The following is a 26,344-nucleotide window of genomic DNA, read 5'->3' on the forward strand; positions in this document are numbered from 1 at the left end:
ATGCACAATGCAGCCCAGTGTGGTGCTTGGGAGGCATTCATAGAAAATTTTATGTAACAAGCTGAATCTTCTCAAACTGATGGTCAACTTACTTCATGCATTGCGCCTCAAGTGATGATGATGCATAATATGTAGATGAATCATGAATTACCCTTGCAACATTCAACCTAAATATCATCAGGACACATGATGACTGGAACCCCATATACCAGCTGAAATTTTGGTTTTGTTAAAAACTAAGAACTTTAACTATTTTATACGTAGCGGCTGGCAAGAACAGGGTACACCAGCTGAAGAATAGCCTTTTTCGTTGAAAGAAGAATACCTCCTCTACTCTTTCTTTCTCCCCTCAAAGAAACTTCAAACGACACCTATGATAAAAGTTAGATGCTTAGTGCAGATACTCCTTTCCAAAGTATTCTGCATTGATAGTTGGGATCAAGTTATTGCTCGCACATACTGGCTCAACCACTCAGCTTTCGATTCAATTTGCAAGTATATAAATTGTGAACTAACAGAATCAGCTTACAATATGAAGTTGATATTGCACTTTCCATTTCCAGACTGTAAGGCTACTGTTTCCTTTGTCCACTACTCATTGCCTTCAGTATTCTCCAGTCCGGGATGTCCAATATATCAATCCACTGGAAATGAAGACATGAAGAACAGATACACCAAAGATGAATTGCATGAATTAGTCTCAATTCAGACCTCTACGTGTTATTTGTGGATCCGAAGTTAAATAAAGAGGAGAAACACGGACCTGCCCAAAATGAAAACACATTGCAAGACACCAGCAACCCCTGTCCAAGTCGAAGACCCACTGTCACTGAGTGCATCCTCAATCAGCAGGCCAACAGAACCGGCCAATGACACAAATGCAATCACATAGGCCAGGAATAGCCAGGTCCTTGATCTGTAGAGGTCATGAAAGATATTTTTCAGAGACCATAAGCAAAATTTTCTTCATGACCAGTATAACTGAAAATATTGGCATGAATGTCCCACTTCATACACATAAAAGAGGCCTGGGAGCTTTAAAAACAAATGAAGCTGCTCAAGAGACATCACAAGTCAAGCTATAGACAATTACCATCACAATGGGCATGCCAAAGCCATTCTGAACGAGCAGCTTCATTATTACTAAAGCTTTTTGTCACTGAAGAGCAGTTTCATGTTTACTTGATCCGTTTTTCACTTTGTTATGCAGCGGTTAAATCTACAATGTGCCCATTTGAAACTTTTCATTATTTTTCCTTGGTCAATCTATATATATATCTAGATGAATCCAGGAACATGCCCAAACTAATCCTCTGAAAACACAACATAGTGCAGTTTCAATCTCATAAATAGTCACTCCTAAGGTTGAAAACCATAAACTCCATCACTCATAGCAGGAACTTGCTATATTCTATGATATTTTTAGCATCTAGCTATCAACTTCATTAAAGAAACTACTTGAAGATAAACAATAGAGACAACTGTGGCTGTATAGTCTTCGTCAATTGATAAGCCCCTTGAGAATAGGATCGGGTCCAAAACAATAAACATTGGGCATTTCTGAAGTGATGGAAAGATGCAGCAGATGATTGCAAACTATAGGGTACTTTCGGAATATTCGACGATGAATTTTGGATCACAAAAGCTTCTAATTCAGCCAAATGAGCTAATTCCAATTTCGACTTGCTTCGGAGATACCACCTTTTCGAGTCGAGGATCAGCCTCATTCAACAGAAGTGTACGAAACGGTGCCTCCATTCAAAAAAAAAAAGTATCGAAGAAGCTTAAGCCCCATGGAGACTAGAGCCAGCCGAGCGGTACGCTTCTTGATTGACGGGGTCTTTCAGGACTGAAAGGATAATGGGAAGAATCTTTATAAATAGAGAGACCAAGAATTCAAATTGGGATGAAACGTAGAAAATGAAAATCTCTCTCTATTCATCTCCAATGAGAAGCTGGCTGCTCTTAGATAGATATGTGATTATTAACAATTCCTAGCCAATGTTCAAGGTTGGTGTCAATGGTGTGTGAGATTAAAAAAGAGCTTGCTTCATCTGAGGCCGATAGTAACCATCGGCAATTGTCCGTCGGTATATCAGTTGATGTGTGACAAACTATCCCACATGGACGTACCTTGTGCGCCACCTATTGGTATCCAAGAATTTTTGGGGTATTGTATATGGATTAGATATTAGACCTGTCTCTTCGGCACAAGCACCTGCTGCCACTAGCATCGCTACTGTCAATTCTCGTTCATCTACCATTGCTACTGTGGTGCCTCCCACACCAGAATAGCTATGTAGGGATCACAGAGATGCACAGGCACATGCCATGATTGTTGTCTAGCAAGAGGGTTGTTATACCTCACATTCAGTCTTGCAAGATGGACAAGGCCGCATGGGACACTTTGGCCAATTTATATTAGATTCAGAATGAGGCCAGGGTTGCCTATTTGTCGTTACTTCTTCCATGGCATCCTTTGGTCTCTTTGTTGGGAGGGATGAAGGAGACTCAAGTTGGCAAACTCTAAAGAGATTGTGGTAATGCACCTTTCTAGATGTCTCCTTTGATGACAAGGCTCCTGGTGTATCGATTGCACTGTTCGTTATTATCAATATTGATAAGATTGTACCAGATTCACCAGTTGTGCCACGACTGAATGCACTCCCTGAGTCTTACCAGGGTTTTGTTATGACATTGAGGTTAGTAGTCATGGGTAACCCCAACCACTAGTCCTGCGATCAGCTTGTCTCCTTGCTCTTGCAAGAGGAGCAGAGATGCTCGAGTCCATTAACGAAGACCAAGTCTTCGCCACACATCATAGAGGCAAAGAATCAAGATAAAGGGGATAAGAATTTCAGCAAGCCCAAGCCTTCTAGCATATACCTAGATGAGTCCAGGAACATGCCCAAACTCATCCTCTTAAAACACAACATAGTGCAGTTTCAATCTCATGATAGTCACTCATAAGGTTGAAAACATAAACTCCATCATTCAGCAAGCCCAAGCCTTCTAGTACCTCATCTTCTTCTTCTCCCGCCCGATGGGAAGAAGAAACTCTTTGCGAGATATGTCAGGCTGCAAGAGAAGATACTCTTCTTGCAGTTCTTTCAATAAATTGCAGGAAGCCCCACCATGACATCTCTGAATGTCGAAAGCGCATTGCTTCAGAAAAGAAAAAACAGCAGCAAGGTCTTGCAGTTACATGTGCTCTTGATCACACTCATGAGGCAGCAAACATGGCTCACGATGAGTGGGCATTTGTTGCGACCTGTCACTACAATCCAGAGAAGAATCCTTCAGCTTTGTCAATTTTGGATTCTCAGTCAGACGGGTATTTTGACCACGATTCTTCTAAGCCAATTACCTCATGCAAATCTCTTGAGTGATCCTCCACACGAGGGTATTGTCACTTGTGCAAATAATGCACATATCCCATGAAAGAGATTGGACAATTTGAAGTCACTTCTCTATAAGGGGATGCACGGACTCTATTGAAAGTGTGTTATGTGTTCCAAATATAAAAAAGAACCTGATTTCTATCTCAGCCATCTCCACAAATGGATTTCGGGTTATTTTTTACAGTTTATTGTTGTGCTGTGTATGACAAGCGGCACGATGCACCAGAGGTGGTAAAAAACAAATGCATGGCAATTTGCTTGATGTTGCATTGATTCTCATTGCTTGCAATGAAGAACCCTTATGCCATAAGGATGCATTTGATAGCAAGGATGGGATGGATGCCATGAGAGCTGAATTTGAGTCCATTCATGCAAATGGCACATGGGAGTTGTGTGACTTGCTAGTAGGCAAGCGTACCATAGGTAAAGTGGAGCTGATGGCAGCATAGACTGCTACAAATCCCGTCTTGTTGCGAAAGCCTATGCGTAGCAACACGGCATTGACTTTGAGGAGACCTTTGCTCCCACTTCATGCATCACGACCATTCAATGCGTCATAGCCATTGCATCTCACAAACATCGGGAAATTCACCAACCTGATACTAAGGCAGCTTTCCTTCACGGTGATCTACTTGAAGAAGTCTATGTCAGCCAACCTCCTGGTTTTGAGGTTGAAGGTTCTGAAAATCAGGTTTCCCAGCTGGAAAAGGCCCTTTATGGACTGAAGCAGGCACCTCCGGCATGGTATGCCAAAATACTTGCATTTGTAATGCCTCGGATTTCAGAACAAGCCCACAAAGGCCACTCTTTATGTCCAGAAGAGTGAATCAGATTTTCTGGCTTTAATACTTTCTGTGGTTGATGACATGCTTATTACTGTTGGAAAAGTCACCTCCCCATCCATAAGCCCCCATATGAGGAGAGTAATGGGGAGGTGTACTTAGGTTGATGTGGCTGCCATGTGGTCAGCATACTAGAAGAGAAAAATCAAAGAGAGGGGGCTGCCACATGGGCAGCACATAGGCTGCCCTGTGGTCAGCACACAAGACAAGTACCTGGTGCAGCTGTCATGCAGGCATGGCACTGTACGGATTTGCCACGCAATGGCCAGGGACTGTGAGGGGGGGGGGGGGGAAAGTGCATATCTAGAGGCTTGAAAGGTTATGCCAGTAGCAAGGAAGCCTGCAGGGAATGTATGGATGGCAGCTCCTCTGCTTAGGCTGCTGCTGACACATCCCCGCACTCCTGAAACCTCTGATCTGCAAAACAAACACACACCACGTGAGAAACTGAGCAGGCTGCTCACCACCCAACCATGACATCTACAGGATGTGATCCCGAATCAGGAGATGTCCCCTCCGAGCCACGTGCTGAGCTACTGGCACGAACTCCCAATCAGATCCAAACCAGCCTGGTGTCCCATACCACTAGGTGGCGCTGTGAAGCCCTGGATCTACCACTGGGCCTTGGGCTACGCTATAATGCAGGCGCGCGTCCGCGACTCAATCCAGGAACAGACCTGGCACCTGGGAACGAAACTTGCTCCCAACTGCACACTGAGAACTGAACCCCCTGGGCCCCTTTTATAGACTCGGGCCCCAGCGCCAAAAATAACGAAGACCTATAAATAGTTCGTACCCTTGCCACTCAACCCGAGAATCAAGCCTGCCTAGCTCCTAGCCTCCACAGGCTACCTGAGCTAGTCCTGTGTACCTAGTACACGTCAGATACCAATCCGTGCACATGACATACTCCCCCTCCTCTAAGAACTCACTCTTGAGTTCGCTAAAAAACCCGGAAATGTTCTCTGGAGGTTTTGTAATGTCTCCCATGTTGCATCCTCCTCAACACGATCCTTCCACTTGATCTTGTATTCCGTGATAGTTCTATTTCGAATCTGTCTTTCACGAAATTCAAGAATACACTCAGGTTCGTGGGAAATAAAAGTCAAATCTGTAACTTCTATTATCTCGTGAGGAGAAACAAGTTGATCATCTGCACCCAATACTTCTTTCAGTCTACTGACATGAAAGACTGGATGTACTTTAACATCAGGAGGCAATTCAAGTCGATATGCAACTGGTCCAATTCTTTTAATGACCTTGAATGGGCCACAGTATCTGGGGGATAATTTTGGAACCAAACCAGTACTTAGGCTCTTGGATTCTTTAGGAATTCGCAAATATACCATCGTTCCTTCAGAGAACTCTCTAGGTGAATGATGTCTATTAGCATAAAATCTGTCCCGATCTTGGGCACTTCTAATAGACTCCTTGGCAAACTGCAACATTTCCTGCATATCTAGCAAGAAGTTCTTAGCAACGTCATTTTGAATCCCTTTTAATCCAACCATAACTGGTGACTTAGGTTGAAACCCGTACATAAGCATAAAAGGACTGTAACCAGTACCAGAATGCTTTGCACTGTTGTAAGCAAATTCAATCATAGGTAGATAATCTTCCCATGAAGACTGTCTCTTAGATACATATGCCCGAAGCATGTCTTCAACCAACTGGTTGACCTTCTCTGTACTGCCATCGGATTGTGCATGATCCGAGGAACTCAAACTTAGAGTAGTTTCTAACTTCTCAAATACAAGTGTCCAAAAGTTACTTGTAAACTTGGAGTCCCTGTCACTGACTATGTCAGATGGCAAACCATACAGCTTAAACAAGTGGTCCACAAACTCGTTAGCTAGCTGAACAGCTGAAATAGTTGTTCTAGTAGGTAAGAACCTAGCCATTTTTGTCAAACGGTCGACTATGACCCAAATAGAGTCATGACCCTTGCGCGTTCGAGGTAAACCAGTAATAAAATCCATGGAAATACTTTCCCATTTATTACCTGGAATCTGTAATGGCTGTAATAAGCCCGCGCTTCTAAGGCGTTCTGCCTTAGTAACCTGACAAACTCGACAACCTACTACATAGTTCTCAATAAATGCACGCATCTTAGGCCAATAAAAGGTATGCTTCACAAGAGACAGAGTCCTATGTATACCCAGATGTCCAGCACTAGGAGCATCATGACACTCCCAGAGTATCTTGGATTTAAGGTCCAGAACATCCGGCACACAAATCTTTTCATTCCGGAACAACAAACCGTTCCTAATCATCCACTGACCTCCCGCCGCCTGTACCGTAGGTGGCACAATCCGTGAGTCCTGGTCAACCATGGAGCTCCCATCCTGGACTCTCTGCCAATAAGAACTGAAATAACTATCAGTTGCGTATAGCCCTCTCAAGGATTGAAATAGGTCTGAGGATATTTCCGTAAATGACAGAGCATTTACAAACTTAACCCGACTTAAGGCATCCGCCACACTATTCGACGAACCCTTACGATAGCGTATTTCAAAATCAAAATCCTGCATTAATTCTGCCCATCTAGCTTTCCGTCCCCTCAATTCTGACCCATCACACACATACTTAATTGATTGATGATCAGTCAATACAAGGAACTTTGAACCATACAAGTAGTATCTCCAAACCTTAAGAGCATACACTACAGCATAAAGTTCCTTCTCGAGTGTGGGCCAACGATATTGAGTGTCGTCTAGCTTCTTACTCTCGAAAGCTACAGGTCTGCCCTCTTGGAATAGAGCTGCCCCAATCGCATAATCACTCGCATCGGCCTCTAAAACATAAGGCCGGGTAGGATCGGGTAATGCAAGAACGGGTGCTTCCTTGATAGAAAACTTCAAGGTTTCAAAAGCCTTGTTCATTGCATCATTCCAAGAGATCGGCTGGGTAGACCTGCGTCCACGACCTTTCAATATGTTGGTCAAGGGTGCCGTGATATGTGAATAATCACGCACAGACTTCCGAAGAAATACCGTAAATCCTAGGAAAGAACGAAGTTGTTTCACAGTCTGAGGGATAGGTCATTCTAAAACCTTCTGGATACGATCCAGATCAATGCTAATACCTTCAGAAGAAATCTTATGTCCTAAGTAAATGATCTCCTTCATAAAGAAGTCACATTTACTCATCTTGGCATAGAGCTTATGTCATGTGCACGGATTGGTATCTGACGTGTACTAGGTACACAGAACTAGCTCAGGTTAGCCTGGGGAGGCTTAGAGCTAGGCAGGCTTGATTCTCGGGTTGAGTGGCAAGGGTATGAACTATTTATAGGTCTTCGCTATTTTTGGCGCCGGGGCCCGAGTCTATAAAAGAGGCCCAGGGGGTTCAGTTCTCAGTGTGCAGTTGGGAGTAAGTCTCGTTCCCAGGTGCTAGGTCTGATCCTGGATTGAGTCGCGGACGCGCGCCTGCATTTTAGCGTAGCCCAAGGCCCAGTGGCAGATCCAGGGCTACATAGCGCCACCTAGTGGTATGGGACACCAGGCTGGTTTGGATCTGATTGGGAGTTCATGCCAGTAGCTCAGCTCGTGGCTCGGAGGGGACATCTTCTGATTGGGGATCACATCCCGTAGATGTCACGGTTGGGTGGTGAGCAGCCTGCTCAGTTCTGATGTTGTGTGTGGTTGTTTTGCAGATCAGGGGTTTCAAGAGTGCTGGGACGTGTCAGTTGGTATCAGAGCCAACTCCTGAGGTAGGAACTCCTGATGCGAGAATTTTGACGGATTTCTCTTCCAGGTATGCCCTAAATTTCGAAATTTTCTGCTGCGTTTTTGCTGGCTACCTGGGGTAGAAGGGGTGAGGAGATATCTGGAAAAGCAAGAAGAATAGGAGTGAGAGAGAATCGAAATTTCTGAAGGCCTCTGAGAGGAGTTTAGAGGGAGGAGAAATAGAGCAGAAAAGTAGGAGAGATGTGCAGGAAAAAGACAGCAAGGGAGGAAGGGATGCAGTGCTTAGGAAGGGGCGGAGTAGACGGGGCAAGTAGAGGCTTGACAGCCTGTGCAACAGGCTGTCCACAGCCAGCGCAATAGGCTGACTACAGCCTGCGCAACAGGCTGCGAACAGCCTGCGTCTAGGGCTGCGTGCAGCCTGCGCAGGAGGGAGGTGCTTTTTTCGAAAAAGCACCCCTCCAAAGCTGGAGGGGCTTGGCCTTTTTTGGAAGCTCAGCTTCCAAATAAGGCAGCCCTGCACCCTATATAGGTGGGGGCAGGGTGCTAGGCTACCCACAAGCAGCCTCAAGTTTCGAGCCTCTACCTCGATATCCGTGCCCGCCAGCCAGCCTCGTCCGTACGGCCTGCGTCAGCATCGCCCTGCCTCGAGCAGCTTCTCGCACCTGCCCGTGCTTGCGTCAGCCCAGCCCAGTTTTCGAAGCATCTGCAACAGCCGTACAGCCTGTACGGACTGTTTCGCCAGCCCCTGTACCTGCTGCTGCACCGAATAGTGACTGCGCCAGTACCTGCAGCAACCGTACGGCCTGCGTCAGCAGCCGTACAGGCCACGTCAGCAACCGTACGGCCTGCGTCAGCAGACCGTACAGCTACTACTCCAGCGCGCGCTTCCGGCTTGCGGGTTCGGGGAGGCTCCGGGACTCGTGGTCTTTCGATTCGCCAGATTTCAGCATCTCCTTCCGTCAGCTTCATTCAGGACGGTTTTCTTCTGCTCCATCCTCCTCTGTGCTTCGTTTCAGTCAGTTATTTCTCTCCGTTTGTAATCAAATCAGATTTCAGCCATGTCTGATGCTCAAAATCCCGAGTTCACCATGGGAGAGCAGGACTTAGATTACACTCCAGTGGGAGAGGATGATCAGGGTCTCTATGACGACCTGATAACTAAGAAAGCCTTCAGTGAGTTTACGACTGCTCTTGATGGCAAATTCGAGCAGGTCAATGCTAATCAATCGGGGTTGACACAGCAACTCCAGGGGATACAAGCAACTCTGACTCTTCTGACTAGCACGGTTCAGGCACTCACGCATGTGGATGCCATGGCTTCAGTGCTAGGCCCGAATATCACTCCGGATCCTTTTCCAGGTGACCAAAAATCAAGAACAAAGGAGGTAGTTGACACTTGGTTGCACAAGTGGCAAGTACACTTCCAATTCCACCCCTATCCAGATGAGAAAAAGATTCAGCTTGCAGCAGGGTTTATGTCAGGTAAAGCCTTGCTTTGGTGGAAAGAACTCCAGCCTAAGCCTGATACTTGGACAGATTTTGAGGGCATCTTCAGGAAGGAGTTCCTGAAGAAGGAAGATGACTACGATATCGTCGGCAAGCTCAAGGCCCTCGATATGTCAAAATTGAATTTGACCTTTGAAGTTTATCTTCAAAGATTTAGGGATTTGCAAACCAGGGCCACTAAAATGGATCCAGTAACCTTGTTAGGTTTTTTCGTGGATGGTTTGCCAGACTCCTATAAGTTGCAGATTAAGAACAACAAGTGCACAACGTTGCAGGAGGCCATGACATATGCGCGCATATATGATGATACCATGGCCGGTACCAAGGCAACCACAGTTACCGAAACGAGTGGAAAGAACAAACGCAAGTTCTTTCAGCATGCGACTGGTATTGGGGAGACGAAGTCTACGGACAACGCCTCCAGGAAAAGCTTAACTCCCGCGAAGAATGGTAAGGCCCGTTTCCTTCGCACTCTCAGGCTCAAGAAAGAAGGCCGATGTTTTTATTGCCAGGAGCGGGGCCACACAAAGAATGAGTGTCCTAAGCGGAAGAACCAAAAATTGGTGCTAGGACCGAAGCTCCAGGCGGGTCCACGTACCGCAGCCAAGGGAGCCAACCAAGTCACGATGACAGGTATTTCAGTAAATGTCATTACCTGCCCCTTTTCTTGCAATTGTACCTTTAATACTTCGTTGTTTGGTTCCCATGATCTTTTCCGAGTTTATGGAGAAGTTAGGGACCAACAGGTTCACATTCTTTTTGATCCGGGCAGCTCTCACAATTTTGTTAATTACAAATTTGTGCAGAAGATGGGGCTGTCCACAGTACCTAGCGACCACACCTACGAGGTGCAGCTTCCAACTGGGAAGCTGTTTTGGGATCGCAAGGTTGAAGCGCTTCCCATCCGGATTCAAGCCTACATAGGAGCTCTCACATGTTATGTTATGCATCTAGAGCATGTAGACTTGCTGATCGGGATAGAGTGGTTTAAAACCCACAATATTCAGATCGGATGGACGGAGCATACGCTTTCTTTTGTACACAAGGACACCCAATTTTGTATTCAGTGTGATCAAATCCCCCCTTCTCAGGGGCCTATTGTATCTGCGATGCAGCTTCGGAATATATTAAACAATTCTCATTATGATGTCTATCAGTGTGTTTTGATTCCACTTTCTTCATTTGTTGTTTCGGTAATTAACAAGAATGAATTAAGTGTGTTTGAACACCGAGAATTGAGAATGTTGTTATATAATTTTAAAGACATATTCCCAGCTCAACTGCCGGAAGGTTTACCTCCAGAACGGGCAGTAGATCATCGCATAGACTTAGTCCCAGGGGCTCAACCTATCAGTGTACCACCTTATAGGATGAGCCAGGTAGAGGAGGATGAGTTAGCTATCCAGCTTCAGGATTACCTGAATATGGGCTATATCCGCCCAAGTAAATCACCTTGGGGTGCACCTGTCCTCTTAAGAAAGAAGAAGGATTCTTCCTGGAGAATGTGTATAGATTATAAACGATTAAATAAAGTCACAATTAAGAACCGCTATCCTTTACCTCGTTCTGATGATTTGATAGACCGTTTGGCCGGAGCGAAGTATTTCTCTAAGATTGATTTGCGCACGGGTTATCATCAAATCCGTATCTATGCTAAACACATAGATAGGACCGCATTCCCGGACTAGGTATGGTCATTACGAGTTCCTCGTATTACCTTTTGGTTTGACCAATGCTCCTGCTACTTTTCAGCAGATGATGAACGATTTGTTCAGGGATTTTCTGGGCAAATTTGTTGTAGTGTTCTTAGATGATATTTTGGTATATAGTAAAACGCTTGAGGATCATATAGGACACCTTCGGGTTGTCTTACTTGTTCTAAGACAGCATAAGCTTTATGCCAAGATGAGTAAATGTGACTTCTTTATGAAGGAGATCATTTACTTAGGACACAAGATTTCTTCTGAAGGTATTAGCATTGATCTGGATCGTATCCAGAAGGTTTTAGAATGGCCTATCCCTCAGACTGTGAAACAACTTCGTTCTTTCCTAGGATTTACGGTATTTCTTCGGAAGTCAGTGCGTGATTATTCACATATCACGGCACCCTTGACCAACATATTGAAAGGTCGTGGACGCAGGTCTACCCAGCCGATCTCTTGGACTGATGCAATGAACAAGGCTTTTGAAACCTTGAAGTTTTCTATCAAGGAAGCACCCGTTCTTGCATTACCCGATCCTACCCGGCCTTATGTTTTAGAGGCCGATGCGAGTGATTATGCGATTGGGGCAGCTCTATTCCAGGAGGGCAGACCTGTAGCTTTTGAGAGTAAGAAGCTAGACGACACTCAGTATCGTTGGCCCACACTTGAGAAGGAACTTTATGCAGTAGTGTATGCTCTCAAGGTTTGGAGACACTACTTGTATGGTTCAAAGTTCCTTGTATTGACTGATCACCAGTCAATTAAGTATGTGTGTGATGGATCAGAATTGAGAGGAAGGAAAGCTAGATGGGCAGAGCTAATGCAGGATTTTGATTTCGAAATACGTTATCGTAAGGGTTCATTGAATAGTGTGGCGGATGCCTTAAGTCGAGTTAAGTTTGTAAATGCTTTGTCATTTACGGAAATATCCTCAGACCTATTTCAATCCTTGAGAGGGCTATACGCAACTGATAGTCGTTTCAGTTCTTATTGGCAGAGAGTCCAGGATGGGAGCTCCATGGTTGACCAGGACTCACGGATTGTGCCACCTAGGATACAGGCGGCGGGAGGTCAGTGGATGATTAGGAACGGCTTGCTGTTCCGGAATGAAAAGATTTGTGTGCCTGATGTTCTGGACCTTAAATCCAAGATTCTCTGGGAGTGTCATGATGCTCCTAGTACGGGACATTCAGGTATACATAGGACTCTGTCTCTTGTGAAGCATACCTTTTATTAGCCTAAGATGCGTGCATTTGTTGAGAACTATGTAGTAGGTTGCCGGGTTTGTCAGGTTACTAAGGCTGAACGCCTTAGAAGCGCGGGCTTATTACAGCCTTTACAGATTCCAGGTAATAAATGGGAAAGTATTTCCATGGATTTTATTACTGGTTTACCTCGAACGCGCAAGGGTCATGACTCTATTTGGGTCATAGTCGACCGTTTGACAAAAATGGCTAGATTCTTACCTACAAGAACAACTATTTCAGCTGTTCAGTTGGCTCACGAGTTTGTGGACCACTTGTTCAAGTTGTATGGTTTGCCATCTGACATAGTCAGTGACAGGGACTCAAAGTTTACAAGTAACTTTTGGACACTTGTATTTGAGAAGTTAGAAACTACTCTAAGTATGAGTTCCTCGGATCATGCATAATCCGATGGCAGTACAGAAAAGGTCAACCAGTTGGTTGAAGACATGCTTCGGGCATATGTATCTAAGAGACAGTCTTCATGGGAAGATTATCTACCTATGATTGAATTTGCTTACAACAGTGCAAAGCATTCTAGTACAGGTTATAGTCCTTTTATGCTTATGTACGGGTTTCAACCTAAGTCACCAGTTATGGTCGGATTAAAAGGGATTCAAAATGATGCTGCTAAGAACTTCTTGCAGACATGCAGGAAATGTTGCAGTTTGCCAAGGAGTCTATTAGAAGTGCCCAAGATCGGGACAGATTTTATGCTAATAGACATCGTTCACCCAGAGAGTTCTCTGAAGGAACGATGGTATATTTGAGAATTCCTAAGGAATCCAAGAGCCTAAGTACTGGTTTGGTTCCGAAATTATCCCCCAGATACTGTGGCCCATTCAAGGTCATTAAAAGAATTGGACCAGTTGCATATCGACTAGAATTGCCTCCTGATGTTAAAGTACATCCAGTCTTTCATGTCTGTAGACTGAAAGAAGTATTGGGTGCAGATGATCAACTTGTTTCTCCTCATGAGATTATAGAAGTTACAGATTTGACTTTTATTCCTCACGAACCTGAATCTATTCTTGAATTTCGTGAAAGACAGATTCGAAATCGTACTATCACAGAATACAAGATCAAGTGGAAGGATCGTGTTGAGGAGGATGCAACATGGGAGACATTACAAAACCTCCAAAGAACATTTCCGGATTTCTTAGCGAACTCAGGAGTGAGTTCTTAGAGGAGGGGGAGTATGTCATGTGCACGGATTGGTATCTGACGTGTACTAGGTACACAGAACTAGCTCAGGTTAGCCTGGGGAGGCTTAGAGCTAGGCAGGCTTGATTCTCGGGTTGAGTGGCAAACTAAGACAACCCAGAGGTGTCCTATGTGATCCTCAAGCGTTCGACTATATACCAAGATGTCATCTAAGAACACTACAACAAATTTGCCCAGAAAATCCCTGAACAAATCGTTCATCATCTGTTGAAAAGTAGCAAGAGCATTGGTCAAACCAAAAGGTAATACGAGAAACTCGTAATGACCATACCTAGTTCGGAATGCGGTCCTATCTATGTGTTTAGTATAGATACGGATTTGATGATAACCCGTACGCAAATCAATCTTAGTGAAATACTTCGCTCCGACCAAACGGTCTATCAAATCATCGGAACGAGGAAGAGGGTATCGATTCTTAATTGTCACTTTATTTAATCATTTATAATCTATACACATTCTCCAGGAAGAATCTTTCTTCTTTCTTAGGAGGACACGTGCACCCCAAGGTGATTTACTTGGGCGGATATAGCCCATATTCAGGTAATCTTGTAGCTGGGTAGCTAACTCATCCTCCTCTACTTGGCTCATCCTATAAGGTGGTAAGGTTGAGCCCCTGGGACTAAGTCTATGCGATGATCTACTGTCCGTTCTGGAGGTAAACCTTCCGGCAGTTGAGCTGGGAATACATCCTTAAAACTATCTAGCAACATTCTCAATTCACGGTGTTCAAACGCACTTAATTCATTCTTGTTAATTACAGAAACAATAAATGAAGAAAGCGGAATCAAAACACACTGATAGACATCATAATGAGAATTGTTTAATATATTCCGAAGCTGCATCGCAGATACAATAAACCCCTGAGAAGAGGGAATTTTATCACACTGAATACAAAATTGGGTGTCCTTATCTACAAAAGAAAGCGTATGCTCCGTCCATCCGATCTGAATATTGTGGGTTTTAAACCACTCTATTCCGATCAACAAGTCTACATGCTCCAGATGCATAACATAACATGTAAGAGCCCCTGTGTAGGCTTGAATCCGGATAGGAAGCGCTTCAACCTTGCGATCCCAAAACTGCTTCCCAGCTGGAAGCTGCACCTCATAGGTGTGGTCGCTAGGTACTGTGGACAGCCCCATCTTCTGCACAAATTTGTAATTAACAAAGTTGTGAGAGCTGCCCGGATCAAAGAGAATGTGAACCTGTTGGTCCATAACTTCTCCATAAACTCGGAAAAGATCATGGGAACCAAACAACGAAGTATTGAAAGTGCAATTACAAGAAAGTGGGCAGGTAATGACATTTACAGAAATACATGTCATCGAGACTTGGTTCGCTCCCTTGGCTTTGGTACCTGTACCCGCCTGGAGCTTCGGTCCAAGCACCAACTTTTGGTTCTTACGCTTTGGACACTCATTCTTGGTGTGGCCCCGTTCCTCGCAATAGAAGCAACGTCCTTTCTTGAGCCTCAAAGTACGAAGGAACCGGGCTTTACCATTCTTTGCTTGAGTCAAGTTTTTCTTGGAGGCGTTGTCCGTAGACTTCGTCTCCCCAGTACCAGTCGTATGCTGAAAGAACTTGCGTTTGTTCTTTCCACTCGTGTCGGAAACTGTAGTTGCTTTGGCACCGGCCATGGTATCATCATATATGCGCGCGTAATTCATGGCCTCCTGCAACGTTGTGCATTTGTTGTTCTTTATCTGCAACTTGTATGAATCTGGCAAACCATCCACGAAGAAACCTAACAAGGTCACTGGATCCATCTTTGTGGCCCTGGTTTGCAGATCCCGAAATCTTTGAAGATAAATTTCAAAGGTCAAGTTTAACTTTGACATATCGAGGGCTTTAAGCTTGCCAACGATATCATAATCATCCTCCTTCTTCAAGAACTCCTTCCTGAAGACCCCTTCAAAATCTGTCCATGTATCGGGCTTAGGCTGGAGTTCCTTCCACCATAGAAACGCTTTACCTGACATGAAACCCGCTGCAAGCTGGATTTTCTTCTCATCTGGGTATGGATGGAACTGAAAGTGTACCTGCCACTTGTGTAACCAAGTGTCAACTACCTCCTTCGTTCGAGACTTTTGATCTCCTGAAAAAGGGTCTGGAGTTATATTCGGGCCTAGCACTGAAGCCATGGCATCCACATGCGTGAGTGCCTGCACAGTGCTAGCCAGAAGAGTGAGAGTCGCCTGAATCCCTTGGAGTTGCTGTGTCAACCCCATTTGATTTGCATTAACCTGCTCGAATTTTCCATCCAGAGCAGTGGTAAATTCACTGAAGGCCTTTTTTGTAATCAGGTCATCATAAAGACCCTGATCCTCCTCTCCCACAGGAGTGTATTCCAAATCCTGCTCTCCCATGGTAAACTCGGGATTTGCAGAATCAGACATAACTGAAATCTGATTTGAATATAAACTAAGAGAAATAACTGACTGAACCGAAGTGAAAAAGAGAATGGAGCAGAGGAAAACCGTCCCAAGAGATGCTGACGGAAGGAGACGCTGGAAACTGGCGAACCGGAAGCCCACGAATCCCGAAATCTGGCTGAACCCGCTGCCGGATGCAGTGTACAGAATCCTGCAGCGTACGGACTACTTTCGTGGCTGTACGGCTACTGACGTGGCTGTACAACTACTGACGCAGTCCGTACGACGACTGACGTAAGCCGTACGACTGCTGACGCAGGCCGTACAGTAGCTGACGAAGGCCGTACAGCAACTGACGTGGCTGTACGACGACTGTACGGATGGCTGGCGACGCAGGTATGGCTGGCTGACGCGGGGCTGGCGCTGGTGTACGGCAGGCTAACGCAGGCACTGTACGATGGCTGGCGCAGGTGTACGACAGGCTGACGCAGGGCTGGCACGCAACTCGATGGCACAGCGAGGCTCTTGCAAGCTATGGCTGGGCTGGTACCCTGCCCCATCTATATAGGGAGCAGGGCAGCCTAATTAGGAAGCCCTGCTTCCAAAAAAGGCCAACCCTCCCAGCTTTGGAGGGGGTGCTTTTTTCGAAAAAAGCATTCCTCAACGCAGGCTGGCCGCACCCTGTTCCTGCGCATCTCGCCTCTCCCTGCCCTTGCCGGATTTCCGTACAGCCTTGGCGTCCCATCTCCGCCTCCCTCGCAGCCCTTGTCAGGTCCTTCGCCTCTCTTCCCTTCTTTTCTGCTCTCTCTCTGCTTCCTACATCCTTCTCTCTCAGCCCCCTTCAGGAATTTCGAAACTCTCCCTCCTTTCTTCTACCTTTTCCCTACCAACTGTCCACCCCTGATAACCCAGGAACCACGCAGAATTTGCAGCAACAAATTTCGAATTTTAAAGCATACCCGGAGGAAAAATTCGTCAAAAATTTTCGCATCAGAAGTTCCTACCTCAGAAGCTGGCTCTGATACCAACTGACACATCCCTGCACTCCTGAAACCTCTGATCTGCAAAACAAACACACACCACATGAGAAACTGAGCAAGCTGCTCACCACCCAACCATGACATCTACGGGATGTGATCCCGAATCAGGAGATGTCCCCTCCGAGCCACGAGCTGAGCTACTGGCACAAACTCCCAATCAGATCCAAACCAGCCTGGTGTCCCATACCACCAGGTGGCGCTATGAAGCCCTGGATCTACCACTGGGCCTTGGGCTACGCTATAATGCAGGCGCACGTCCGCGACTCAATCCAGGAACAGACCTGGCACCTGGGAACGAAACTTGCTCCCAACTGCACACTGAGAACTGAACCCCCTGGACCCCTTTTATAGACTCGGGCCCCAGCGCCAAAAATAGCGAAGACCTATAAATAGTTCATACCCTTGCCACTCAACCCGAGAATCAAGCCTGCCTAGCTCCTAGCCTCCCCAGGCTACCTGAGCTAGTCATGTGTACCTAGTACACGTCAGATACCAATCCGTGCACATGACAGCTGCAGACAGCAGTACGGACAGGTATGGAAGATAAGTATTACAGGAAAACCTTACTTGCAATATACTTGGCAGGCGCTGTTTGTAGGGAGTTGTACCAGAGGTTCCAGGGAGGGCCTGAACAGAGGCGGAACAGCAAGGCAGAGATTGCGGCTGTTTGGCAGGAGGTTTGGGGCCAGGCATGGGCTTAATAAGACCCCAACTAGGGGCAGAGGAAGTCTGGGCCACTGGCTAGCCACCTGCCACGTGGCCAGGCAGGCCCAGGTTGGACTGGTCAAAGACAGCCAACCTTGGGTTGACTGGGGACAACCAGGTCAACCCCAGTCACCTCTCCAATGAGATTGGACAGCTGGATTACAAGTTCTCCAGTATCTAAAGGGAACTCATAATTACGGTATCTTCTCCTCCCAGTCAGCTGAGTTTACCGGCTACACCAACTCAAAATGGGGTGGAGACATTGATTCACGAAAATCTACCACAGGTTATTGTGTCTTGCTTGGATCATTCCTCATTTCTTGGCCAAGTAAGAAGACCAGACGGTGACTGTCTCATCAAACAGGAGCACAGTACCATGGAGCAAAATTGGCTTCATGATGCTAGGCTGTTTGGCATTGTACACAATCCAGCATTCCATGATCTCACAAAATGTATTGAGGTGAACTGTCACTACATCCGGAACCTGATTGAGGCCCATGTGCTGGAGCTTTTTCGCTGGTGGACAAAGGAGAACGTAGCTGACCTTATGACAAAGGCACTTTCTTGGGAGCAGCTGGAGTATCTTCTTCAATGTGTGGGTATAGGCCCACAGCCAGGCACAGAGGGGGTGATGTTTTGATTATCGGGAGGCACCTATTAGGGAATGGAGATCCTTTTTATGTTCATTTTTAAGGACTGTTTGCCCTGTTTTGCACCAGCAGCTGGGGTTGCACAGGAACAACCCCCACACCCTGCTCCTGGCCTTTTTATAGGCAGCAAGACGAGTCGGACAGAAGGTCGACCAGCTGTAACAGAGGGTTACTTTTTACTTACGCTAAAAGTTAGTAGAAAGTCCTTTATTGGCTTGTAAGTGTTTTCTTATTTTTTTAGGGGATACCATAAGTTGCCACGTGGCATCCTAGGAGGTAATCCCATAAGCAATACTGCTTTGTACTACCCTGGGCCATACCTATATAAGGGCTCTAGTTGTACTTGGCAAGATATTCATGACTTGTACTTCATTACTGAAATAGAAATTACAGCAAGAGTTCAATACTCAGCTGAATTCTAAAAAGGATTGACTTCCTCCTGTCCTTGTGCAGCCCCTCACAAGTCTCTGTTGTAGGTCCAGCCCATGACCTTCCACTCCTACCTTTTTCCTAAAACATAAGGTACTTCACTACTCTAACTTTCCTGCATATTCTACCAATTTTAGGGGAGTTTACTGTCAGTTAGGAGCAGTCCTGTTGCATTGGTATCAGAGCACTTTTCGTGGGAATTTGTGGAAAATCTTTGTCCAATCACTTTGAAATTTGGAGCATCTACTCTTGAGTTTAGGGCCTACCTCTCTGCAAAAATTCAGCGCCAGAAGTACTTTCTGTTGTGAGCTGCCACATGGCAGGCTCTGAGAAACCCTAATTTTCGAAGTGCTCAGAATTTGGGGCTTCTTGCATCAGTGGAAAGCCCTTGCTTCCCTGATCATTTCTATGTGTGGGAATCCTAAAATGGTGGAGGATTGAGTGAACATTAAAGTGGTTTTCTCTCTGGCGCAAGAAACTGATGTAAGTGACGATCTGCTGTTTGCCTGCACCAAACTAAGTCGTTCTTGGCTTGATCTGTTCGCATCATTCTCTTAAGGCTGCTCCCTAAGTCTGGTGGTGATCCGAGACAGTTTGGGGGAGTTATGAGCAATTCTCGACTAGCTGGCATGGAGGAACTGCTGCAAATTTCTGATGTACAGCTCCATTTCGGGTCAGCTGTAGTGCATATGGTCGCCTAGCTCCATGGATGCAACTGATTAAGTGTAATATTGATTTGGACTTTTGTTAATGAGCAATTCAAAATTCAGTTGCAACAGTTAGCACAGGGTTGATATTTGCCAAAAGATCTAGCAATTTCTTGCAATCTAGGTGTAATGTTATAAATTTCTACTCCTGATTGGCTCTTTGGTTCAGTCTTGGCATAAGGATCGCCTAATCAAGTGGGAAATTTCAAGTTTTCTCTCAGAAATTCGACCTGCGAAATTAGGGCAAAACTAGCATTTGGGGCTTTTGGTACTGGTTTTTTATCAGGGCTTAAGACAGTGCATTTACTCCAGATTCAAATCATTAAAGATGCCTGTAAAGAGGTCTACTGGTCAAGCTAGTAAGCAACCAATGTGTATCCTTGATTCTATCTCAGAGAAGAAAGCAATTGATAATCAGGCTGAAGTTTCTGAGCCCAATGATCTTCATGTTCGAAATGTTCAAGGGGATTTAGCAGCAACTCCTCAAGTACAAGCATCCCTTAACCAAGAGCAAATCATAAAGAGTTGTATGGACCCAATGCTACAGATATTCAAGGAGTTAACTAATGAGATTAAGACCAATAATCAGAGGATGGACCAAAGGATGCTGAACATGTCTGCCACCTTTAATAAAAGGTTTGACCAGTTAAAGAGAAGCCAAATTTATGATGGGAAGAGACCTGTGGATCCCCAAATTAATGGAGACTCAGGTTCAGATGATGATGATGATCATCCTATACATGTAACTGAACCGATTGGTTTTATGGCTTCTGCCCAAAGGACCTATCACTCTAGTGGAGTTACAACTCATATGGATAAGGATTCAGCACATGGTAAGACTCTAATAATAACAGTTCAGCAGCTGAAGAGTTGTGTCAAAAATTCCATGAATATAAGTTGCTACCAATAGACCTTAGGGCAGCAATGACATTCCAGCAATCTATACAAACAATTAAATCTATTGAACCAAAAGGACCTGTTCATCAAGACAAAGATATGAAAGACAAGATTATACTTCCTAAGTTCAAAGGTGATTCTACCTCTCCTGAGGAATTGGAGGAATGGCTCAGCAAGATAAATGACTACTTCCTTCTATACCCAAAGGGTGATCAAGGTAAAATCAGATTTGCTGTTCTTCATCTGGAAGATTATGCCCACTCTTGGTGGAGGCATCTACATCAAGAAGGGTTAACTTTTAATGCTTGGGATGAATTCAAGGCTGAAATGGTTAAAACTTTTATATCTCCTTTTACTAGGGATCAATATATTTGTAAGTGGTATGATCTTACTCAGCAAGGATCAGTGAAAAATTATATCAAACAGTTTTGGAAATTGGCTCTATTTGTTTATGGTAGTGATGAAAGAGTTAGAATGCTCAAGTTCATCCATGGTCTACACCCTAGTATTGCTTCAGAGGTTGCAGCTCAAAAGCCCAATTCTCTTAAAGAGGCCATGCCGTTCGCAGAGCTTTATGAACCCAAATAAAATGGGAAGGAGAAGACTTTGGGTATTGGTCACTTTGGAACTAAGCCTATGGTCAAAGGGGCTTCCAATGATGAAAGCAAACTTCCTGCACCTGCTACAAGTTCTTCTATTTCTAGGTTCCCCACAGTGTATGGTGGTGGAATGGGACAACCTAAGGCTTACAAGGCTACAGATGTAAAGTCATCCTTTAAACCCACTCCAAAGGATGATCTGAGTGATAAAAGAAACAAGTTGGTTAAGCAGTTATCTCAAGCAATTATTGCATGGTTGTAAGACACGTTAGACACGCTTCAGACACGAGTGTCTAAAGTATCTTAAAGATAAGACACGTAAGACACGCCATTGTGATTATAATAATAAATATTTAATTAATATATGTATAAGTATACAAATGTACAACTTGCTAGCATAGCTCGCTGCTAGATTCTAGAAGTACAATAAGCTACACTTAAACAATGCAAGAAGGCACTTGTACAATGTAGTTAAGAGTCAAGACTCGTCACTCAAGACTTAAAACTTAAAGTTAAGACTCGCGACTCAAGAGCTCGCAAGTATTGAGTACTTAAAGGTTTAAATGGACAATTGAATCTTGTCACATGTGATATGAATGAAATCTGCATCTCGATACATATAATTGAAAGGAAACTTTCGACTCTCAAGACTCAAATCTCTGAAGATTCATCCTAATCCGAATCTACGAGGTCACTGCCACTGCTAGATCCAAAGTCACCATCGATGATAGCATGGCTAAGTCAAACTCAATGTTGTTGTTACCCCCCACCCACCAAAAAAAAAAAAAACAAGAGTGTCTAAAGGTGTCTTAAGGTAAGACACGTGTCTTAAGTGTCTTACGATAAGACAAGAGTGTCTTAACAACCATGAATTATTGATGACAGGAAGAAGAAGAATTTGTGCTACCTTTGTGGTGAGAAGTGGACCCCTGAACATAGGAATGTGTGCAAAGCAAAAACAGGAGCAAAGTTGAGCTTGATTCTAGAGATTGATGAGGATTTATCTCCTAATACTTCTGTAGCAGAATCTGAATTTCATGAATATCAGGACTGTGTGAATGAAGGCCTTGATGATGATGAGGATCATAGTTCCAAAGGGGGGACCACCTTTCGATGGAAATGATGCTGTGAATGATGATGAAGTGTATTGGGATACACAATCAATTGTGTACAGCATATCTCCTGATGTTTTTATGGGCTGCAAGGACTCTCAAACCCTTAGGTTAAAAGGAACAATCAATAACAGACCAATCCACATTTTGGTTGACAGTGGGAGCACTCATAACTTCATTAATGCAAAGACACTTCAAACAGTGAGATTATGCCCATCCACTTTGGATCATGGGATCAAAGTTGAGGTGGCTAATGGTCAGCATTCCCACAGTAAGCAATATTGTCAGGCTGCTCAAGTGCAACTTTCTCAAGACTATACTTTTCATGGAGATCTATTTGTCTTGGAAATGGGACCTATTGACATTGTCCTTGGTTGTGAATGGTTGAGAACCTTGGGAGAATTCTCTATGGACCTTAACAAACTGTATATGAAGTTTATGCATGAAGGTAAGCACATCACTTTGATGGGTCACCAATCTCCTAAATTGTCCTTAGTTTCTGCAAGAAGAATGGCCAAAATTGAGTCTTTATGAGCAGATTTGATTTTCTCTTGCTATATAGCATATATGGACATGCTGCAGCCAGCATTCACTATCCTTTCTCAGATCAGCATGTCTCACACTGGATTATATGATCAGATCTGTTATATTGGACAGCATAGCTCTTCCACCCAATTGCTTGATTTCTTGGGAATATTATATGATCCATTTACAGATCAGCATGCCTACAGGGAGGTATTTGACTGAGAAACTTCATTGTTCCGTTGATATGACCAGAATTGAGCTGTTCAGGTTTACAAGGAGCATTGTATGTCCAGGTTACAGCCTTTTCAAATTTGAGGACAAATTTCTATTTCAGGAGGGAGGATTGTAACAGAGGGTTACCTTTTACTTAGGCTAAAAGTTAGTAGAAAGGCCTTTATTGGCTTGTAAGTGTTTTCTTCTTCTTTTAGGGGATACCATAAGTTGCCACGTGGCATCCTAGGAGGTAATCCCATAAGCAATACTGCTTTGTACTACCCTAGGCCATACCTATATAAGGGCTCTAGTTGTACATGGCAAGATATTCATGACTTGTACTTCATTACTGAAATAGAAATTACAGCAAGAGTTCAATACTCGGCTGAATTCTAAAAAGGATTGACTTCCTCCTGTCCTTGTGCAGCCCCTCACAAGTCTCTGTTGTAGGTCCAGCCCATGACCTTCCACTCCTACCTTTTTCCTAAAACATAAGGTACTTCACTACTCTAACTTTCCTGCATATTCTACCAATTTTAGGGGAGTTTACTGTCAGTTAGGAGCAGTCTTGTTGCACCAGCAGCAGACCGGTACGGTTGGTTGTCTTCCAATCCCTCTCCAGTCTATCTACTCCCTACCCTAACCTTACCTAAGCCTCTCCCGGAGGCACGTGGAACTGGAGCATTGATGCAGCAGAGGTTCCTCATCATAGTGGAACCCAACATTTATATTTTGTGTACATGACTCACCATTGCAGTTCAGTTTACTCTGTGTTCTCTAAGGAAGCATTAGAGGCTTGAAGTAGCTTGGTCATGGGCAACATGTCTCTAAACTGTATGACACAGCTGGCTAGTTCCAATTTTTTAGTTGACTATTGCAAGTTGCTAATTGACCTCTAAAGTGACGCAAAAACAGTAGTAGCAGGGTCCATGCATCAAGCTATCCAGTTTAAGATGTGTGAATAGCACAAAGTTGCAGGAAAGATGTAGCATTGGAAATGCTATGTAGACTCTTGTTTACTGGGGGGTCGAATCCCCCCCCTTATCCCTCTTGACTTTAGTATCAACTAGACGCAGCCCCAAGAATGGCATTTAAGCCCTCTTTATAATAGAGAGCAAAGAGATAAATTCGTGCATGGAAGGTCCCATCCTATATCCAATCAAAAGATGCACACCTATTTGGGTACACCTGCTAAAGACGGAGGGACGTGTCCCATTACATGGAACACAACCCTTCATGAACATTGGATATGCTTTTGTGGAAAGGTCATTGATTTGGTGCCACGTACAATAGAAGCATCTTTTCCTGTAACTTCTGTCCTTGGACAGAGTCACAAACTGCCTTAAATTGGTCACTTTCAGAAGTCCCATTCTTCATTTGAATCACGAAATCTCTGGACAAAGGTCGCTAAATAGATATTTCCATCCAAATGTTACCCTCAACCCTACGAACTGTTACATGCATGTCAAAAGATATGTTGCCAAATGGGAATCACTCAGGTCTGAAGCAAACCATGCCGTATCTTTAGAAAGCCATAATAAAGCCATGTCATTAGTCGCTAGGAAGCTGCCCCTTTAATCACGTAACGCTGGTTAAAAGATGACCGCAGCAAATCTTACCATTCCGCTTAGCTTCAACAAAAGCATGCTATGGGGATAAGGATTGCTGTCACTATTTCCTAACAAAGCAATATAGTCATGCGGCAAATCTTACCATTCAGCTTAGCTTCAAAAAGAAACATACTATGGGGATAAGGATTGCTGTCACTAATATAGTCATGCACTATTCATAAGCAGGCAAACACCTTGCATAATAATTCAAGAAGCAATACGGAGAGAGCCACACACAACAGAGTCAAACGGACTGCTACCTGCATGCTTCTCCATCGTCGTAAGGTGAATAATCTTGAATCTCGTCTCTCTTAACACAATTGAACATCAAAGCTGCAAAAGATGCAAATATGCCTGCAAAAAAAGGCGTAGTGAATAGTAATTGTTACAAACAAATTACAATCCAACCCTGGAGAGTTTTGGACGGCAAAGTCCAAAAGGACGATAGGAAGCACAGCAAGGATTAAGAATTGATGGGTGTTACAGCCATGGTTCCAAGAGGTGCTACAATTTACTAATGGATCGTCCTGAAAAAACCCGACGATGGAACCCATTGTATGGAACTCTAGAAAATTCGGATGAACGATAATTACAATAAATTTATCGCGGGAAGATCGATCGATCGATCATTCATCGGAAAACGTTCCATCATCTTCAGCGCAAAAACTTCAATTGCTTTATCACCGCGACCCAGATGAATCGATGGATCGGCGGCTTATCATTGACGGATTCAAGCGCCCATCAGAAGCAAGAAGACGAAAGGCAAATCAGGGGTAGCAAACCTGGGAGATAATGCAGGAAGGAGACGGTGGTGGAGCTGCAGGCGACTGCGTCGACCCAAAACCACCATCCAGCTCCAAAAACAGCACCGGCGAGGCCAGGCCCGAACATACTCCATATTTCAGCCCATTCCATGGCTGCGCACACAGCAATGCAAGAGCAGAAGAAAGAAGTAAAACATGAAAAGACTCCTTTTGATTTTTGATGAAAGTACAGAATACAATAAAATTGACAGCGTTACACAAAAATAGCAAAACCTTTAAAAACATAAGGCGACTCGGCCAAAAATGTCTCAATTTTGCTCAACCTTTGGGTGGGTTCACACCATGCACTCGCACATGGAGGAAGACATTGGAGAGGAGGATCCCTCCTGGGACAGGTGATCATGATATAATTAAAGGTTGCCACATTATTACGATTGGCCAAGAATCTTGTAGGTCCAATTGAACCCCCAACCAATGCATTTCCCGCCCTTTTCTTTTCTTTGGCCAAGGAGTTCGGCAGCCTACTACAGCTAAACACTACTTCTTTTCCTCCACATCCAGGACCGTCTCAGCTATTGGTCCACGTAGGACTAGGAACTTGCCCTCCACTTTTTCTCATGTCCAGTAGCATGGTGTGAACCCTGTCTTTGTGAGATTCCATTTGACATAATCATGTGCTATTGTGGAGAAATTGGCTAAATCTGAAGACGGTTCAACACGTTCTCTGAATCTAGAATATGATAATGTCTTGGCTGTATCGATGGGTGATGGTTTGGCCATACAAAAAGGAGGTTCTGTAAAAGCAATGAGAAGGATTGCCCAAGCAGCACCAGTTAGTGATTCCTTTGTGAATTCTCAAATGTATTTTAAAAAGTTAATTGTGTGTTTCAAGTTCACCTATATGGAGATCATTCTACAAAGATTGTCTTTTTACGCCCAAACGGCCTTTAAACAATCGTTTGCTTTCTCTTTAGATGGTGCTACTAAAACTGTTATAGGCTGATCAAAATATGATGTTGTCTCATCGACAACATCTCTCGAAACATTGAACTTCCTTTGAACTAGATCAAAGAGGCAATATGCCTTTAATTATTCACTATAGCCTGTGAATT

At 44.3% G+C, this 26,344-nt stretch overlaps 1 protein-coding gene across 2 annotated transcripts; it reads right to left on the bottom strand.

The window, feature by feature from the left end:
* On the bottom strand, positions 1-25,456 carry LOC147896352 (transmembrane 50A-like protein). 2 transcript variants are annotated; one of them, XR_015541898.1, is made up of 5 exons: positions 25,251-25,456; positions 24,729-24,822; positions 764-916; positions 530-644; positions 1-420 (listed from the first exon to the last, which is right to left on the bottom strand). XR_015541898.1 is itself a non-coding variant. In XM_087382797.1 (4 exons), the coding sequence occupies exons 1-4, from the start codon at positions 25,381-25,383 to the stop codon at positions 605-607; spliced, it is 420 nt and encodes a 139-aa protein (XP_087238923.1). In that variant the 5' UTR covers positions 25,384-25,456; the 3' UTR covers positions 4-604. The 2 variants fall into 2 exon arrangements, 1 of the variants encoding a protein (XP_087238923.1); XM_087382797.1 differs by having other exon boundaries at positions 4-644.
* Positions 25,457-26,344: the final 888 nt, after the last annotated feature.

This window comes from Dipteris shenzhenensis, chromosome 12 (assembly GCF_047967505.1).
Source record: "Dipteris shenzhenensis isolate YYH24624 ecotype China chromosome 12, Dip_SZ_1.0, whole genome shotgun sequence".
NCBI classification, from domain to species: Eukaryota; Viridiplantae; Streptophyta; class Polypodiopsida; order Gleicheniales; family Dipteridaceae; genus Dipteris; species Dipteris shenzhenensis.

Bases quoted from the DNA above. Each gene is read 5' to 3' on its own strand.
- LOC147896352 (XM_087382797.1), bottom strand. From the start codon at position 25,383: ATGGAATGGGCTGAAATATGGAGTATGTTCGGGCCTGGCCTCGCCGGT. The intron at 24,823-25,250 runs GTTTGCTACCCC...CTTTTTTTGCAG, and splicing joins CTTCCTGCATTATCTCCCAG to GCATATTTGCATCTTTTGCA. The intron at 917-24,728 runs GTAGCAGTCCGT...TGACCTCTACAG, and splicing joins GACGATGGAGAAGCATGCAG to ATCAAGGACCTGGCTATTCC.